General features: G+C 38.9%; 1 protein-coding gene and 1 non-coding gene across 2 annotated transcripts; one reads left to right on the top strand and one right to left on the bottom strand.

Annotated features, from left to right (window-relative positions):
* Positions 1-430: 430 nt before the first annotated feature.
* Positions 431-15,415, bottom strand: LOC131573518 (leukotriene A-4 hydrolase-like). The gene is made up of 19 exons (XM_058827535.1): positions 15,198-15,415; positions 14,078-14,208; positions 11,849-11,969; positions 11,292-11,360; positions 10,508-10,612; positions 8,239-8,291; positions 7,529-7,601; positions 7,064-7,204; positions 6,819-6,842; positions 5,769-5,839; positions 5,544-5,655; positions 4,543-4,687; positions 4,364-4,467; positions 3,939-4,009; positions 3,653-3,707; positions 2,716-2,811; positions 2,106-2,188; positions 1,271-1,375; positions 431-958 (listed from the first exon to the last, which is right to left on the bottom strand). The coding sequence occupies exons 1-19, from the start codon at positions 15,342-15,344 to the stop codon at positions 838-840; spliced, it is 1,827 nt and encodes a 608-aa protein (XP_058683518.1). The 5' UTR covers positions 15,345-15,415; the 3' UTR covers positions 431-837.
* Positions 15,416-15,620: 205 nt separating this feature from the next.
* Positions 15,621-15,692, top strand: TRNAD-GUC (transfer RNA aspartic acid (anticodon GUC)). Its single transcript has one exon. It is a non-coding gene; the product is annotated as a tRNA-Asp (tRNA).
* Positions 15,693-17,284: the final 1,592 nt, after the last annotated feature.

Below are 17,284 nucleotides of genomic sequence, written 5' to 3'. Positions count from 1 at the left end.
ACTGATCATCTGCAGGAAATGCAGTTCTTACCAAACTCGCTGCAAGACCCAGCCTAGAGATGGCAGCATTTGCCACTGCATCATCTAAACCATTGCCTGGAATTGCTGTAACAAATGCAGGAAAAATAGCTCTCCCATTGTTTCTGAACTTCTCTCCAGCTGTTATATGAGCATGAGGGGTAGTGCCCAGAACTGGTTAAAAAAATCCAAATATTAAAAGAATCTAACTGGGTAAGGAAAGACTTGGGCTTCAGCCCCCCCTGCAATAATAAGTTTTGAAAATAAATAGTGGGTTGAAAAACCATTTTGGTCTTCATTGTCCTGTTGGACTCATAATAAAAATTTCTCCCACAACACAGAAGAATAAATAGAACAAAACTATTAAATCAAAATTTCTTGTACAGATCAATCCACAGACAAGACAGACAAGTAGGGAATGAAAAGATTTATGTTTTATTCTTTAGGTACTTGAAGTTTCAACCACTGTGCTATGGAAAAGAATGCTGTGCACAAAGAGTAATACCATCCACCAATTAATTTTCCAAGGTCTTCAATTCTATCACTGACAAATGACCGCATCTCAGAAGTTTTTGTGTATTCTAAAAATTTCTTGTAATGAAAACATTCTCTCAGTTCCAGAGATGTAGCAATTTTGCTGCTTTAGTTGGAAATGCAAAATAGAAAGTACTGAACTTGATTTGGAAAATTAATTTTAAGTTACATAAGTACCAAAGCAGCAGAGCATTTTATGGCATAATCAAGCACGCATATAAACGGTTTGGGCAATCAGTCTCTTCTTTCAGCAACACAAAAATCTCAGAGAAATCAGTACATTTGTCACTTGTCCTGCTTCAAGTCTTTGCCCACAAGCATTGAAGTGACAGGGTGCATAGAGGCTCTATGCTCCAGAAATGTCTTGACAGCCAGATCTCGACTCTTGTCAAAACTGTAAAGGTCCCTGTAAAAGAAGGAGTGGGGGGAGGCATGATTACAAAAATCCAAGAAAATAATACAACAGGGATTTTCCTGAGGTTTTACTTTTCCCTTAAAGGCCTTGCCTTAAGGTGCATTCTGGGACCAAGCTTTCTTCTATGCAAAAAAATGTCAGCAAGTGGAAAGCGGCTCTGAAGATAAGCTTGTTCACAGTATGCAGAGAATTCTGTATTGTGCCACTTCAACATGTGCAATAAATGCATTTCAAGTATTATACATTCCATTATACTAGAAATGCCAACAGCATGAGCTCCTGCAATTTGGAGATTACTCTTACCTGAACAATGGTCGAGTAAACTTCATCCTGCCCTGATCTGTTGCCATTTTTAAAGCCAGAGGAATAGCTTCTTCCCACTTGGACCTGATACAGAGGCGCAGCCATCTGGAGGTGTAAGAAAAAATTTGCACTTATAATTCCATTTGTGCTAGTGTGGTGGTTGGTTATCAAACAATTCTGTTCCTCTAAATGCTTTGAGCATGCTATATGATCATGGGAATGAGATTCTAGCTAAATTCAACATAAAATATTTAGTGTTTGACTAATACATTACAAACACCAACTTTTATGTACAACAGGAAAAGATTGCAGCCAAATTCTTCCAAAATGGAAGATTATTTTCTGCAGCTATGTATTTTTTTTATATTACAATAGTGCCCAGTTGCATCACTCCAAACTGAATTATACAGCACTTGTCTCATTTTACCAATGGATAAAACAACCAACCAACCAAATGAAACGCCACCAGCTACTTGCATGTGCTTATTTTGTTTTAAAAATAAATTTATCTTGTTACAAGAAGTAGAAACCATACAATATATGTTTCAAATACTTTGTTATCAGGTCATCAGGTTCCTTTGCTAGCATGCCAGATTAAAATAAAGAACAGCTTATCTGCTGTCCGAGTTATACTAGACTGTATTTGCCCAATTCATGAATAACAGAATACCACTCTGGCAAGCATGATGCCCGCACATGCATTTACAAAACCACAACAGAAACCCCAAATGCAAACCCTGCCCCAGTTCTGTAAAACAGGATGTCTCAGGCAAAGCAGGACACCTTGTTTTATGAAGACATTTAAGATTTTAAAAGTTCCCATACTAGAACAAACCTGAATCTTATTTCAGAGTTGTTTATAGCATTGAAGTCATAAACTTCCTGCATGCGCTGGACATGTGACAATGGAAGAGGTGCCTGAAAAAGAAATTGCAGTCAGAATAAGCCAAAGGAAGACTTCAAGCCAGACATTTAAATAATAAACAGAGTAATTCAAGAAGATTGATGCTGCAAAGAAATGGAAGTCCTACCATGACAAAGACTTTATTTGTTCCTTTCATCTCTTCCGTGTATGGAAAGGGGCAAGGAATAAGTATTACCTAATTCCCACACTCTGTACTATTGAAACAATTCAAATACGAACAAAAAAATTGTTCAATTTTATTTATAGCTTATTTGCTATAACATCCAATACAGACCAATTCAAGCACCTTGTGGTTTTGTTTTTAGCTTTCAATCCAAAATATTTCATATGCTGTTCATTAGCTGAAGAGCCAGGCATAGTAAGGGAGGGAAGGCTGAAGGTTTCAATAAATATACATTGTGAGAGCAGATTAATTTAGCAAAACTTAAAAGAAAAAGAGTAACTTAATTTCAAAGCATAGTAGAGCTTCTGTGTCTGCTTTTCTGATACCAGAATCAAGTCATCCCAAGTGTGCAATTACCTCCAGAAGCAACAGTGCCAGGAACTCAATTAACTGATGAGATGACATTTCCTTCAGGTCTGCTGAGCTGAATGAGCCCAAATCACTTTCTTTTGCCTAAAAGAGAACAGTTACTTAATTTTTAATAGGTATTTCAAAATACAATCAGGTATAATTTTCTGTTTTGACATCCATTCTTACTGTTGAGCCACTTCACTTAAAGAAGATACTGATTTGTATCTCTGCAGGACGTTACAATTAGGCGAAAGAAGGGAGCTTAAGCTGCTATCTGATGTTTGTATTCACTTATTTTCTCTCCACTGATCTTTTTATCTCCACTGTCTTTCTGTTAGTTAAGTGAAAAATCAAATGCTTTTTTTATAAAAAGTAGCATTCAAAAGAAGAAAGTTAAAAGATAGGATGGCAAGTACAGTGTAAAGACAGAGAGATAACAAAATGAAGGTATGCTGAATTCTCTATTAGTTGTATGACTTCTATGCTTCAAATTAGGAGAAAATCATGTGGTATTTATTAATATACTTTATGTACCAGTTTTTGATGGGAAATACATACTACATCCAGTATACCATAGAGGAAGTACTGCTAATACAATATAATCAGTAACATAGAGGTACCCTGGCATTTGTTTTTAAACCAAGCCATAATATCAGGGTTTCAAAAAGTATTTTCTGTTTGGTTACTACATATGTATAAAAGAAGTTGGCTCTGTGTCTTGTTAAAATATGGACTGCACTTCACAGACAGGAGTCACAGCTAATCCCCTGACTCTACGATGAAGGTCTAGTCTAAGAAATGCAAAATCCCTGGCAGTCATACTGTGACTATAAATACACAGTCTGAACAAACGAGAGACTTCAGAAAAGAATGGCTCACTTTCTGTAACAAAAATAATTAGCTTTTCAAGATAGAGACACTTCCCCATTCTTTAACCACTCACTTGGATCCATCTTTGGCTCAAGGCAACACAAGCATTTGATAGTGTCATATCATACCTGTCAAATATTAAAAACAAAGGTTCACATAATGAAATAGCCACAGAATAAAAGACTGAAAACATTAAAAGTGACTATTTTTACTGCTAGGTACACCTACATAGTAGTAGGGCATTTTCCAATGAAAAATTTATAAGACTTTTACCCTGGTTACAAACTGCTTTATGACTTAGGAAAATCACATGCAATCTGGAGAAGGAAGAGATGAACTAGAAAAGAGTGCAAGCTTACGTAGGCTTCACTGGTGGCATTCCTGGAGCATGAAACCACGAGTCCCAGTCAACTTTATCAAGAATATCTACCTATAAAACAACACAAAGTCTTATTAAATTTTAAATGTGATTTCAGGATTTTTATTTCTTTTTGAGAAAGCGAAATCTAGTTTCAATCTCTTTATTTGTTTTGATAACATTCCTCCAATTATCCTGAATAATCCTACACAGATTACTTCAAAACAAAGCATTCCTCTCTATGAAAAGAAAAAAAATTAAAAGGCATCATAATGCAAACCCATTTTCATAAGATGCCAGATTACTTCATAGTAAGTTCTTGAAATAAAGAAATATAAAGAACTGGTCTTTAAATAAGTTCTGACCTAAGTCATAATTTCACATAATTAAAAGGTTTCAAGCAGTCTGTTTTAAATATTACCCAACCTTATCCTTGAAGTAGGAGTATAAGAACTTCTTCCAGTCCTCTGTTACAATGCTCTTATAAGCAAAGTGCTGAACATAGGCCTTCAAGAAGCCAATGAAGACATCTAACAAAAAAGAAAATGTTTTAGTGTTTGAAATTAAGGTGGAAAACAAAGACATAAAATCAGACTAATGCCAACCTGGTCCTCCAAGGAGCTGTTCAAGGTAAAAAAGCAAAGCAAAGCCTTTCTCATATGGCACAGATGAATAGGCAACATCAGGATCTACTTCATCCAGATTAATGACGAGGTTAGTTACAGGATTTTTATCTCCAAGAGTATTTATCTGTCAAAGACACAAGAAAACATTAATCTAGGAAAACTGGCACTCCTTCAGATCTGTACTAATTCTATTTATAAAGGTATAAACCATCCAAAACTGAGACAGATTTATTTCAAAGCATTGTCCTTCTTTTTCCTGAAGTTCTGAATCTGCACAAATGTTAGATTACTAAAATTTAGAATCAACCATCCTGTGCTCCAGCTGTCTCAAAGTAGTTAATTACTATCATGTCTGTCATAACCATGAGCACCTATTAGTCTGGCTATATTTATCCTCTTATTAACAAACTATTTGAACTTCATCATTAAGCCTTTAAATTTAAAACTTCTATTGACAGAAGGAGAAGTTTCAGCAAAACTTCAGCTCTGGATATGAGCACAACAGACTTCAGGCTGCACAGGAAACTAGTAAGATATCACAGACTAGAAATCTGAAAGTTAAAGTTTGACTATACTACCAAAACAGAAAACTAAACAACCCCCTTAGACAGTAAGAAATCAGTTGCTTGCATGAGGCACTGGAAATTCTGATGGTAATGGCTGCAGATAATTTTGATAAACTTTCAGCTGCTTACCAGTATGCTAACAGGTAATACTGCAATTTAGCCATATCCAGAACAAACAGAAGAGGCTGTAAAGATGCTCATCCTTATAGAAAAGCGTAAAACAATTCAAAAAGCTTTATCTAATCTGAGTATATTAAGCTATTACCTTGGGTAGCAATCAAACACCTTGGAATCAAAGTTGTTTATCCTCTATTAAGAAAGCATTAGGAAAGCTGACTAGACAAATTTTATTTGTGGGAAATGATAACTTTAATACTTTATTACATAATACTTTATAACTTCAATACTCTTTACCGTATTCTGCAGCTCTCGCCAACCTCCTAGGGCCTGAAAGTGCCTGAACTGCTCACCAAACAACCGACCACCAATCCTGCGTTCCAGGTACACAGTATGACCCTCGTTCAGCCTGGAAAGACATCGGTGAAGTCAGCACTGGTATGATGGCAAAATGAATTCAGTCAGTCTCTTTACAGATTAAATTTAAAATATGATTTGCATTGCATTGAACATCATACCTACCAAAAATGCTCCCATGTTTTGTTGGTTACCAAATTTCCTGTCCAGCTATGAGAGATTTCATGTGCAATAACCTAAAACACAAAACCAAATGCACCATTTAGATTCCTCTGGAAAAAAACCCCATCAAATCCCAATAGAAAGAATAAAATGTTGATGTGATCTCATTTACTATGATGTTATGTCCACAAAGTCAGTTAGCATTCACAGTTCTGTAGACCTACCCATATAAATTTTAAGCAGAGGACCAACACGACCCTAGCTGACAGAAATGATTTCAATGCCCAGCCTGCAAGCCATAGAGCCATACTGATCAACAGAAATAATTTCTCTGGCAGCTTGGTGGAGGTGACTTGTTTATAAAATCATGTTTCAGAATACAGAATAGCAAGTGATGGACTAGTAGTGCTTTCCCACCTAAGCAACTTCTGCAGTGGGAAAGCTAATGATGCATGATACATTAAAACATATCCATGTCACATATTACAGCATTCTTGGTTTAAGACAGTATTTTTTTTTTTTTTTAAGTGTAGCAGTACATCAGTCTAGTAAAATGACAAAGGCAATAAAATTGCATTCCAAGTATGCTACTTTGTAGAAAAAAAAAGTATTTACTCAAATTGTACTCATTATTTCTACTCTGAATAAATTTGTATATGAGTTTTAGTGCACAGGCACACAGAGGAAGAAGTTATCTCCTAACAACTTCAATGAGGCCAATTCAGCTGTGATTTTTAAACACATCTATATACAGGTGTTGTGGTTTAACAACATGGGAAAAGAGTCATGGAGCAGCTAACCTCAGTCAGCCCCCTATGTCCACAGGCACCCACGTTATTTCCATCTATCCATTATACAAACTAGATATGTCTCCACTTTTAAAAAGTTTACTTAAAACTAACACCCACTTTTGTAAGAGTTTTTGAGTTACTGTCTTAACTTTTAATTTCCCCAATGAAAATAGACCAAGTTTTCAGGTATTTATTATAAAGGAATTCAGGTACAATTTCAAGCTGTGCTCTACTTGAGGGGATGAACCTATTTTTTACTTACATTTGATAGAGATCGATCACCTGCCTAAAAAGAAAAGGGAAAGACAAATTAGTTGTTAGGTTCAAGTCAACCTCAAAATAGATCACTTCAATCAGTTTCTTGTATGATCCCTAACTCCAAAGAAGGCAGGAACATTTACAGGTCTTTCTAGGAAGAAGAATAATGCAATTTGTGCATTAATATCCATCACCTGATTGATAGGCAAGCCCCAAGGAACAGCTGACTTTTATTACAGCTATACTTACCAATAGTGTTGGAGTTACAAAAGTAAGACAAGGATTCTCCATACCACCATACGGAAAAGAAGGTGGTAACACTAACAAATCATACTGACCCCACACATAAGGGCCTGCCAAATCTTCTGCTGTTTTCAGCATAGCTTCAGCCTGGAACAAGAATTCACACTAGTTACTAAGATGATTTCTGACTGCAAACACTGAACAAACAATAAGCTATTGATCCCATATTTCATTCCCTTTCACCTTGGCAAGTCCCACATGTAAAACAAGTATGGGACAGTATCAATAGATATTTCCAGTACTAAGTTTGTACTGCAATAGAACAGCAGCATTTTGTGGGATGGGAGGTAGAGAAAGGACAACTAAAGATGAACAAAACAGTGAGCTGTAGTCTGTTCTTTTCCAATACTATGTGAAATAATTATATAACAACATAGTCTTTTGTTGTTTTTTTTGTTGTTAATTACTCACCTCAGAAAATTCATAGGCTGATTTATCCACTAGTTCCTTTTCAGCCCACACCAGTGTCCTTGGGCCAATCTTTCTGTTGAAAATAAAAATAAATGTCAATAAGACAGTACAAACCAGAAGTAATTCTATGGGAAACTAATACAGAGAGCGTATGTGTAACTGTGCAACTCCACATTGCAGAGGAAACTCATTAGAGAATCTTTGTCTGCTTTTCCTCTCCACTGCTTAGCCTTACAAAGCAAAGCCTTACAAAACAAAACAAACAACATGCATGCATTATTCAGCACAAAAGAAAAGGAAAACCACTTAAAGATTTTTAAATGCTATCAAGCCCTAATATAACAGCATTATTGTTGCCTAGATTAACACAACCTTGTGCCAATGAGAAATGAAGCTGAAGTAATACTTTTCTGCCTTTTGTACATGACAAGGCTTAACTGTTACCTAAGAAATATCTATTCCTTGCGCTAAATTGTAACCACTAAGAGGTTTTCCAGGTCCAAACTCTTTATGTTGTTTCTCTAATTTACAAAACTAAAAAAATTATTCAAGGGCAAATCAAGATACATGCAGTTTGATACAAATAAATCGGTTAATTGAACCTCTAAGACCCTTTAAAATTGGAAATAAGATCAAGAAACAAATTTTTAAAAAATCTCCGAAGATTTATTATGGTTATTAGTATTTATTCATTGTACATATTCACTCACCTACTTTCTAAAGCTCCAACCACTAAAGCAAACAAGTAGCAAGGTATGGGAACCTGGTGGAGAACGTGAGAAAAATAAAGAAATCTTATTTGTAATGTCAGTTATTAGACTACTGACTCAGAGAAGAACAAAGGTATGTAAATAAACATGCTTTCCTCCATAGTTTCCTAGCTTAGAGGCAGGCACTGTTTTATCAAAAACATTGTTCTTTTTCCCCAAATGATACTCCTTTATCTACAGGATGTAGATAAAGGATCTTGCTTCACAGATGTTTCAGGCAAAACCCACAAAACTGTAAGCATCATCTCTGTTTGAAAAATTCCGCATACAAAATTCCGTTTGGTTTCTCTTCAAAAGAAAGTCAGTTTTCCATATTCATTTCAGTTCCATTAAATTTTATGGATGGAGAAGTTACGAGACACTGCCCAGATAAAGGGTAGTTTTATCACACAGAAAGATGCAGGAAGAGCTTTAATGAAGTAAACAAGGATATTTATGGATATAAAAACATTAAAGACAAAAGAGTCAGGAAAAATAAAAATGTATACATTTGATTTCTATGTTTGGAATTAAAATAAACTCTAAATATTTGTTATTTTAATGAAAAAACTCCTAACTGAAGTATCTTTATAGAGAACTGCTTTCTCCAAGTGCTCTGGAAAGAAAGGGGGATAACACAGCCATCCCTGTAAAAGTTCCACTTTATCCGACTAAACAATGTTAAGTAAGAGAGGCTTTAAATCATAAGTAGCTGGAGACAAAATTTCAGAAAACTATATTCCACCATTATCCACAAATCATTTAAATATTGTTTATTAAAATACCCATATTATCATGTGTGTTTTAATTTTATCTACTAACCCACAGAACATATTCTTGAAAAGACCAAGAGACAACATACCGCTGACTTATGCTATAGACGAGTTATTAAAAGACTATAAATACACCCCCACATTTTGATGTCAAATTTGCTATTTTGACATTTTGAAATTCAAATTTCAATGACTGTTGGGTTGTAAACTCATTTTTACAGAGGTTGCTCTCCACTACCCTTCTTTCCAGCCTGGCTATGCAGGAGAAGAAAAAGTAGTTTTAGGTAAGCTCACATACATATCCAAGACCTTGATGCATTTGCCTCTTTCACCTAAGGAAACAGACAGTTCTTCTGACAAATCAGTGTCATGGTCTCGTATATCAGATAATGTGTGTGTCCTTTTTCATGTGTTTGTCTTTTTTCATTTATGTATTTTGTGCTAAATGCATTATAACTTCAATTACACTAAATGTTATTTCTAGTCCAGGTCCACCATGCTTATCAACAGTGTACTCCTAGACAACATTCAGCTCTGGATTACACAATATAGAAGTCTTCTGTACTACACTGAGAGTGGCAAATGTTTTGGCTCCAGAGAGGGCACAGACTGCCTACTGACGAACCCACAGATAACAGAACTTTTTTTCCCTCTCTCAGGTTTCATGCAGCAGCCAAATCAAACCTGACAGCTGCTGCAGTTCAGAGTAGGCTCCCCTCTCTCCTCCACTCACATCATCTCATCCCTCTTGGCAGTCATTCAGTCTCAACAGCCCAAATCTCATGTTAATTTTATCTGCTTGCTCAGCAAAATGAACTGGGCTCACCAGAAGAGCCCATAAACACCAGAACTGTAACTCAAAAATCTGTAAGAACAAAAATGCCAGAAGAGTAAATCAAGACTGCTGCTTTATGAGCAGTGAAATCATTAGACCAGCTGCACCACTTAATAAAACTTCCAGAGAATAGTAGTCTTTAATTGGCTGGAGATACTCTTTATAGAAACCAAAGTTTTCAGGTTTCTTTCATAAAAATTTTAAAATCTGTTGTCAGAATTTACCTAACTTCAAGCTAAAAATTGGTTCTGACAATGAGTTTCACTGCTTAGATCTTGGTGAGCTTAAAATTTGCAGGATCTGTTTTCTGAAACTCGCTCTCATATTATTTGCATCTACGCTATTTTCCAAGAATCAGTGCAGACAGAAAGGGTTTTGACAGAACTAGCATTGAGTATTGAAACGCTTTCAGAATTTGAATTTGGCTTTTCTGCGAATGTAAAGAAGAAGGTAAAGAAGAAAAAATATGAAGTTCCATAATGCCTCGTATTTCTAGAGTGGCAAAGACCCATTGTGAGTCATATGATTTATCGATGACATCAAAACCATAGCTGAGGTGACTGTGAGCTGCACAGGTTAGGAATGAGACTCAAGCAGCCATTTCCTAGCCCCGAGCACTTACGTTCTGGCTGAACCGGTAAATCTTGTGAGCGCTGTCCTCTGGGTCGGGCGCCTCTCCATCGCGATTAGCGCTCATCAGAGCCACCAGCTCCTTTGGGACGGATATCTGAAAGGGCACCCAACCATAAGCAATGCAGCTGCCACTCAGCATTACACTCCATATGACAAGCAGCTCATAACAAAGAATAACCCAGATTTGCTCTGTTGTTAGGTCATCTCTGTCAAGTAGAACATAAGGCATATAGAAAATGTTGCCTTGAAGACTGGCAATATTGAATTAATCAGAGGAGTATCTTCAACAGAAGTTAAAGGCTCACTTTCTTCAGACAACTGAATTGTAATGTCACAGTGCACATCTTGCTTTTTTCTTTCTTAAAACAATTTACACCGGGACTGCAAATATCCCCTAACTATATAGCAGAATATATTACTTAAGGCATACATGAGAGCCATTTCAAGTATTTTTTACTTTACAGCACTCTTTGCTGTCTTCCTGTCAGCTTTTTCTGATTTTACACCATATTTCTTTCTTACTACTACACTTTTATTTTCCTATGTAAATGACATATCAATGACAAAAGTGTTGATATGTACAAAAAGGAAATGGTAAAGTAAGAGAACTGCCACAGGGAAGATCAATTCTTTCTTCTCACATTAAGCTAAAAGTCAATATTCTGTTTTTATATTAGGCCACATGCTGACAGCTACCAAAAAACCCTGAGCAATATAAATTCACCCATTGTAGCAGTTGTCTTTAGTTAAGACACACGACTAGGTTCATCTACCTCTGCATAGTAGGTTAGTTTCACAGCAGGTGTATCTTGGCATGGAAAAATGGCTCTGCAGTGGATAGCCTATAGAGGGAGAAAGGAAAAGTAAAATTATTGAAACAAAACAGTCTTTCTAATGCAGAGGACTAGAAAGAAATTAACTAATACACTATAGTGGAATATGCTATACACTATAGTCTATCCAGCTCCTCCAGAGAATTCATTATCTATAATCCAATACTTCTATCACTTAGACCTTACAGACATTTGTAAAAGCAACAATAGTAGGTAAGACAGATCAATAGGCACATATATTGGTTGTAAAGGACTGTATGTTCTTCAGCAAGAATACTGGAGTGGGTAAAGCAGTTACAGAATTACCAAACAGCGAATATATAATAAAATCTCAACAATACCCTGACATTTAACTGTTCTCATTTAGGACCTTTGACACATACAAGTGGAAGTTACAGGCTACTGTTCTCCTCCTTTCTAGCCTTCCTCTCCAGTTCTTTAGAAACCAAGGGAAATTACAGTGGTATGTCAACAAGTTTGGAAAAAATGAACTCAACCTGGCACTGGCTGAAGAGAAATGGGTGTTTCTTTCCAGAAGTTTGCTCTGGAGTAAACCACTGGAGAGCTGAAGACTGCGGAGAGCTTTCAAAAGAGATTTCAACAATTGCTTCTTGTCCCCTGTATAATAAAGGACACAGACTGTTTTGACACAGATCCTGATCATGCTGAAATTCCTCTGCAAAGATGTCTGGAAAATAGGTCTGTACCACTGTCTCAAAAGCATTAAAAATGAGAACAAGTATCATATTAAAAGCAATTATTCCTTTTCAATTATGATATTAAAAAATGGCTAGTTTATTTCAATTTTTATGTCTCAAGGCACTTTTATTATTGTTTTTACTAAGCAGAAACTTCTCTTCTTCTCTCTTTAAGGAGAGCACAGACCTTTTCTTTAAACTACTTGGGCCACCCACATGTATATAGTTTTGTCACAGATAAGTAACCTTGTACATGAAGGTGTAAAAAGCCCTCTGCAATACACAAACAAAAAAATGCAAATCTACATAAGATGACACACGATTAAATTACACAGAATAAATAAGTATTCTGTAGATCAAAAAAATTAGATTTTGCATCTGATGTTAATTTTCTGCAAGTATTACCCTTAAGAAATAAAAAACCACCCTGAAAATTATCAGTAATTACAGAAAATTCCTATTAACAGTAGGGGTTAACAAGAAAAACAAATAATGTTCAGATTTCATTCATGGTTTCAGGACTGGCGTCAAGTAAAAACTAACAGTTACATGTAAGACAGGTATCAGCTTGCTAACAAGACAACACACACAAACCTGACACATTCATACTCTTATTCATTAAAAACATATCTCAACCATCACTGACACCCAAAGCACGTGGAAGTACTTGCTTCTGCTCTCAGAAAGCTCCAGATTATGCATGCAACTCTTGGAATAGACAATACAGCCATAAATCAGAACAAACTTCAGCTAATCAGAGGAGCTGGACACTAGATAAGCTGACCAGGTGAAACATCTGGTTTATAACCAGTATTCCAAAGTACATATTCAACAAGAAAAGTGAAAATAACTGGTATTACCATAAGGCACATTGCTTTCTGAACAATCAGACATTCAGTTGTAACTCCCACTCTTTCCTATTGCTGTTTTATTGATAGTTGGGGGACTATGTCTCACACAAGATTATGAATTCTTGCGGTCACAACTCATACCTCCCTCTTTTTTTCTTACCAGGAAATTTAGCACTTAAAAAAAAAAAAAAAAAGGCAGCTGAAAGTCAAACAAAAGAAACAGGCCTACACTTCTGAAGTGGCCTAAGTACTTAATTGATTCAACTTCATAACAGAGCAGAAGGGGTTTTTCCAGAAGGGACAGCCATCTTAAAACATTTCTTTATCTTCCTCATTATTTGTGTTTTTTAATTGCACTAATTCAGAGTACAACCTTAAAAAAAAAAGCTTGGAAACCAGACTAAACTGAAAGTTTTCAAAGGTAGCAACAAGTTCTAAAAACCAAACAATAAGAAGAAGCAACTTAATATTCAATTGTATTCAAACAAGAGAACTTCCTTATAAAATCACAGCTTTCAGCTTTGGCACCACGGAGGACTGAGATACCACTGAGTTATCACGCATTAACATGCAAAGCAAACTGCCAAAAAACATACTGTAATTTGGCAACGTACTTTAAGAGGTAGACCATGGTTAGTTCACTCTCCATTGTGCTGCCAACACTCAAGTTCCAGTTTTCAGGGACTTGGACTTAGCGTAGTCAACAAAATAAAACTTTGATTACTTGAAAACATGCTTCTATCTAATCATAGTGGTAACCTGAAGTTCTACAGAAATGCAGAACCAGCCCTTGTATAAAAGAATATCTAGCAGGGGCTACAGTTCCATGCGCTGTACACTGCAACAATTCTGAACCAGGCAGTTAAAGCAGAAACAATATTACTGCTGAGAAGCACTGGAAAAAATTGTGATACATTACACATCATTTTGCTACTCAGTTTAGCTAGTAATTTTGTACATGATACAAGGTCTGGGGACAGGTACAAATACTCACAAAGTTTTGACTAATGAAAGACAGATATAACATTAATCTACAAGATCTTACCAAACAAATGCAATGTCCTAATTTTAATTTATAAGTCCCTTTGCAAGCTTTATTCAACAACCCTACAGGCAGACAAGCAGCTTATACAGTGCATTTTGAAAACCACCTAAAGGAGCAGGCAAAAGTGTGTACCTTCTTAGTTCACTTGGAAATGTGATTTCTAGGGGGGTCCCCTTGAAACTGTGCTTTTCTCCAAAAGCAAATTGTGCATCCTGTCCATTTACAGTCACTTTAAATACCTGCACGTCTCTTGTATCCAGGACCTGTGAAAAAGAACATATTGCACACCAGTTAAATAGTGTAATAATAAATGCAGCACTATGTAACCTTAAACACAAGTCTCTCTGAAAGAAAAAGTATTTTCTAAGGTGACTGTGTTGACCACCAGGAACCAGCATTTTAAGAGATAAGCACTGAAAAGGGAAAGCTGGAGGGGAAAGAGGAAGCAAACAGACTTTTAACCATAGAAGTGAGTTTACAAAGAAAAACGGAAAAGGTAACAACTCCACAGTACTGCTATGAAGTGAGGAGAACGGAATAAAAGCCCCTGCTAAGGCTTCCATCCTGGAACACGCCACTGCGAATCGAGACCTTCATGCAATGGAAGACGAATTAAATAGCGCAGTACCCATTTTTAGCACGAACGAGGCGCTACTCTTTATTACTAACAGGACTGGGATTTTTTCCTAAAAAAATAAGCGACAACCACAAAAGAATTTTACGAAGTCAGCATGAGAAAAGCCCACAACCCCCAAACTTCGCCTATAATGCGAAGTTTAAGAGGTTCACATGCTTATTTGCAGAGATAACAGAGAAAGCAGCTGGCATAACGAAACACACAGGAGAAAAAGCCCAAAATCTAGATTTCCAGTGATTCATTCCCATCTTTTCGGGAGCATGCTCTTCGCCGTTTTAAAGGGAAGAGACACAGTCCTGCCCTTCCCTTGCGCACCGGGCCGGCTCTGGCGGGCTCGGCGGGAACCGGGGGCTGCGAGGCGCTGTCAGGCTCCAGCCCAGCAGCAGGCAGGGGCGGCGGGTCCAGGGAGGGCCAAGCGGCGGCGGGGAAGGAAGGAAGGAAGGAAGGAAGCACCGGGACGACGGCGGAGGGGAGGACGGGGGAGAGGGAAGGATGAAGGGAAGAGGGAAGGATGAGGGTCAGAGGGAAGGGGGCACCGGCGCGGGCTCCGGGCTCGCCCCTCACGGTCCGCGGGGTCCCGTCGCGCCCCCCGCCCGCGCGCCCCCCCGCCGTTACCAAGCAGCGCAGCGCCTCGCGCTCCGCGCGCGCGGTGAGGGCGGCCGTGCCCCGCAGCGCCCGCGCGCCGAAGTCCGCGCGGCAGCGCAGGTGGAGGTGCCGCGTGGTGCAGCACGAGGGAGACGCGAAGGAGCTGGGGTCCGCCATCGCTCGCGCACCGCCTGCCCGCCCTGCCCGGCCGTGCCACCGCGGGCAGCACGGAGCCCGCCGCGGGGAGGGCAGGGGAGGCCCCTGGGAGGTGTAGTGCCGCCCTCCGCGCGGAGAGGGCGGGAGAGCGGAGCGAGAACTACAGGACCTATGGTGCATTGCGAGAGAGGCGGGGCGGGTGAGCTGTGAAATGCAGTTGGCCCGAACTAGCCCTCAGCCGGCTGCGAGCCACCAAACACAATATCAGCTCTGCGGAAGGGGTGGCTCTTGTACAATTCCTCGTTAGTATAGTGGTAAGTATCCCCGCCTGTCACGCGGGAGACCGGGGTTCGATTCCCCGACGGGGAGGTACACATATTTTCCTATTCTCCTTGCCCAGAGGCAAAATAGTTTTTTTTGTAAATTAAAGCTGTTCCCAGACTGCAGTAGTAAAAGCTTTGCGACTCTGAAACAGGAATAACAGAGCAAAACCCATCAGGTTCCGGCTGCATACATGCTCCAGAGCCGGGGTAGCTGCAGGGTCACAAGATCAGCTGCAGAACTGAGAGCAGGCACAGGGAAAGTATTTTCATATTTTAATGGCTCAAACAGCCGAACAAAGGGACCAAACCTTTCAAAAATACTCAGCCTTTTTCTTAAACCTAGATGGAAAAAACCTAACCTAGCCTCACTTGGGTCAGAATCAATGGGAAGGAGAACGGGTCAAGCAGGTACAGGAGAACAGGGCAGGTGGAAGGCCAGAGGCCATGTCCTAGCTTGCAGTAACACAGCCTGACATTTTTGTCCTCAAAGTGAGAACTTCACCGATCACAAAGCCCTGAGGCTTCACTGGATCCTGGCTGGAGCCCGTGTGTGCTCTGGCTAAGAGTAGCTTGCAGAGCAGCTGTGAGACTCCAGCATCCCTGCTTACCTTTACTTAGTATCCCTGAAAATGCTTTTTTAGGCACCCCCTCTTTTAAAATCCTTTTGCCACAAATGTATTTATTTATTTATTAATTATACAGTTCAGCACAAATATCTCCTCCTGTCTGTGGGAGGTCAGTAGATGCTGAGCAGCAAATATGATCGCCCAAATTTCTCTTTTTCCAAGTCAGGAAATAGCTCCATGGCCAATTGCACATAAAAGGAGTAAGGAACTAGGACCCAAGGCAAAAGGCCAAGACACCCAGCTGTGAGGGACGCAAGGATGCATGTGCCTGTTGTTCAGAGCAGGAGGCTGGTGAGCCCTGCTCTGGCCCTGGCTTGTGCACTGAGTTTCAGTAAAACTAATTTGATGCCCTGAACTGCACACTGAAAGCAAATAGTTCTGTACCATGAGCAACCTCGCATCAGCCACCCAACCAGCAGCAAACACTCAAGTGAGAATATACACAAGAGAAATTTTCTCTGTGTAATAAGAGCTATGGGGCAACTTGACAGAAAAGTCTGGCAACAAAGGGCAATTACTCTTAACACAGCATTGCTGGAAACCATGGACATGTAATGGCAGATGCAGAATCTAGCCCCTGTCACTCTCAGAAACTGGTTTTTGAAGCAGCACACCTTCAGCGCAAGTGTGCACAGCCATAGGAGCAGCACACCAGGAGCTGTGGGGAGCTGAGGCTGCAGAAGGAATTCTGGGCCTGATGTACTGTGCAAGACCAAGAGATAGCTTCTGTGGACTCATCAGCTGATGGTAAAGCCCATGGGTCACTCAAGAGCATCCCACTGCCCCAGCTGTCCCATCTGGATGCAAATCTGAGATGGCAATGTGAGAAGCAGGTGAAGAGGGGGTGTGAGCACCATCCACACTGACACTCCAGAGCTTTGTACAAACTCCTAGACTGGAGCCAAATGCCCAGACAAACTAAGTCAGGACAGAGAAGGAATTTCAGTAGGTCTGTATTACAGGAGGGAGAAAAAATAACCATAACTTTTTTCCTTTTGTGATTTCTGAATTT

The sequence above is a fragment of the Poecile atricapillus genome, chromosome Z (assembly GCF_030490865.1).
Source record: "Poecile atricapillus isolate bPoeAtr1 chromosome Z, bPoeAtr1.hap1, whole genome shotgun sequence".
NCBI classification, from domain to species: Eukaryota; Metazoa; Chordata; class Aves; order Passeriformes; family Paridae; genus Poecile; species Poecile atricapillus.
Note: the sequence above shows the minus strand (reverse complement) of the source record. Positions and strands in the feature narration are given on the sequence as shown.

Excerpts from the sequence above, each read along its gene's own strand:
- LOC131573518 (XM_058827535.1), bottom strand. The coding sequence starts at position 15,344 with ATGGCGGACCCCAGCTCCTTCGCGTCTCCCTCGTGCTGCACCACGCGG. Across the intron at positions 2,812-3,652 it reads TGAGCCAAAGATGGATCCAA|GCAAAAGAAAGTGATTTGGG; the intron begins GTGAGTGGTTAA and ends GTTCTCTTTTAG. Across the intron at positions 959-1,270 it reads TTTACTCGACCATTGTTCAG|GGACCTTTACAGTTTTGACA; the intron begins GTAAGAGTAATC and ends CTTCTTTTACAG.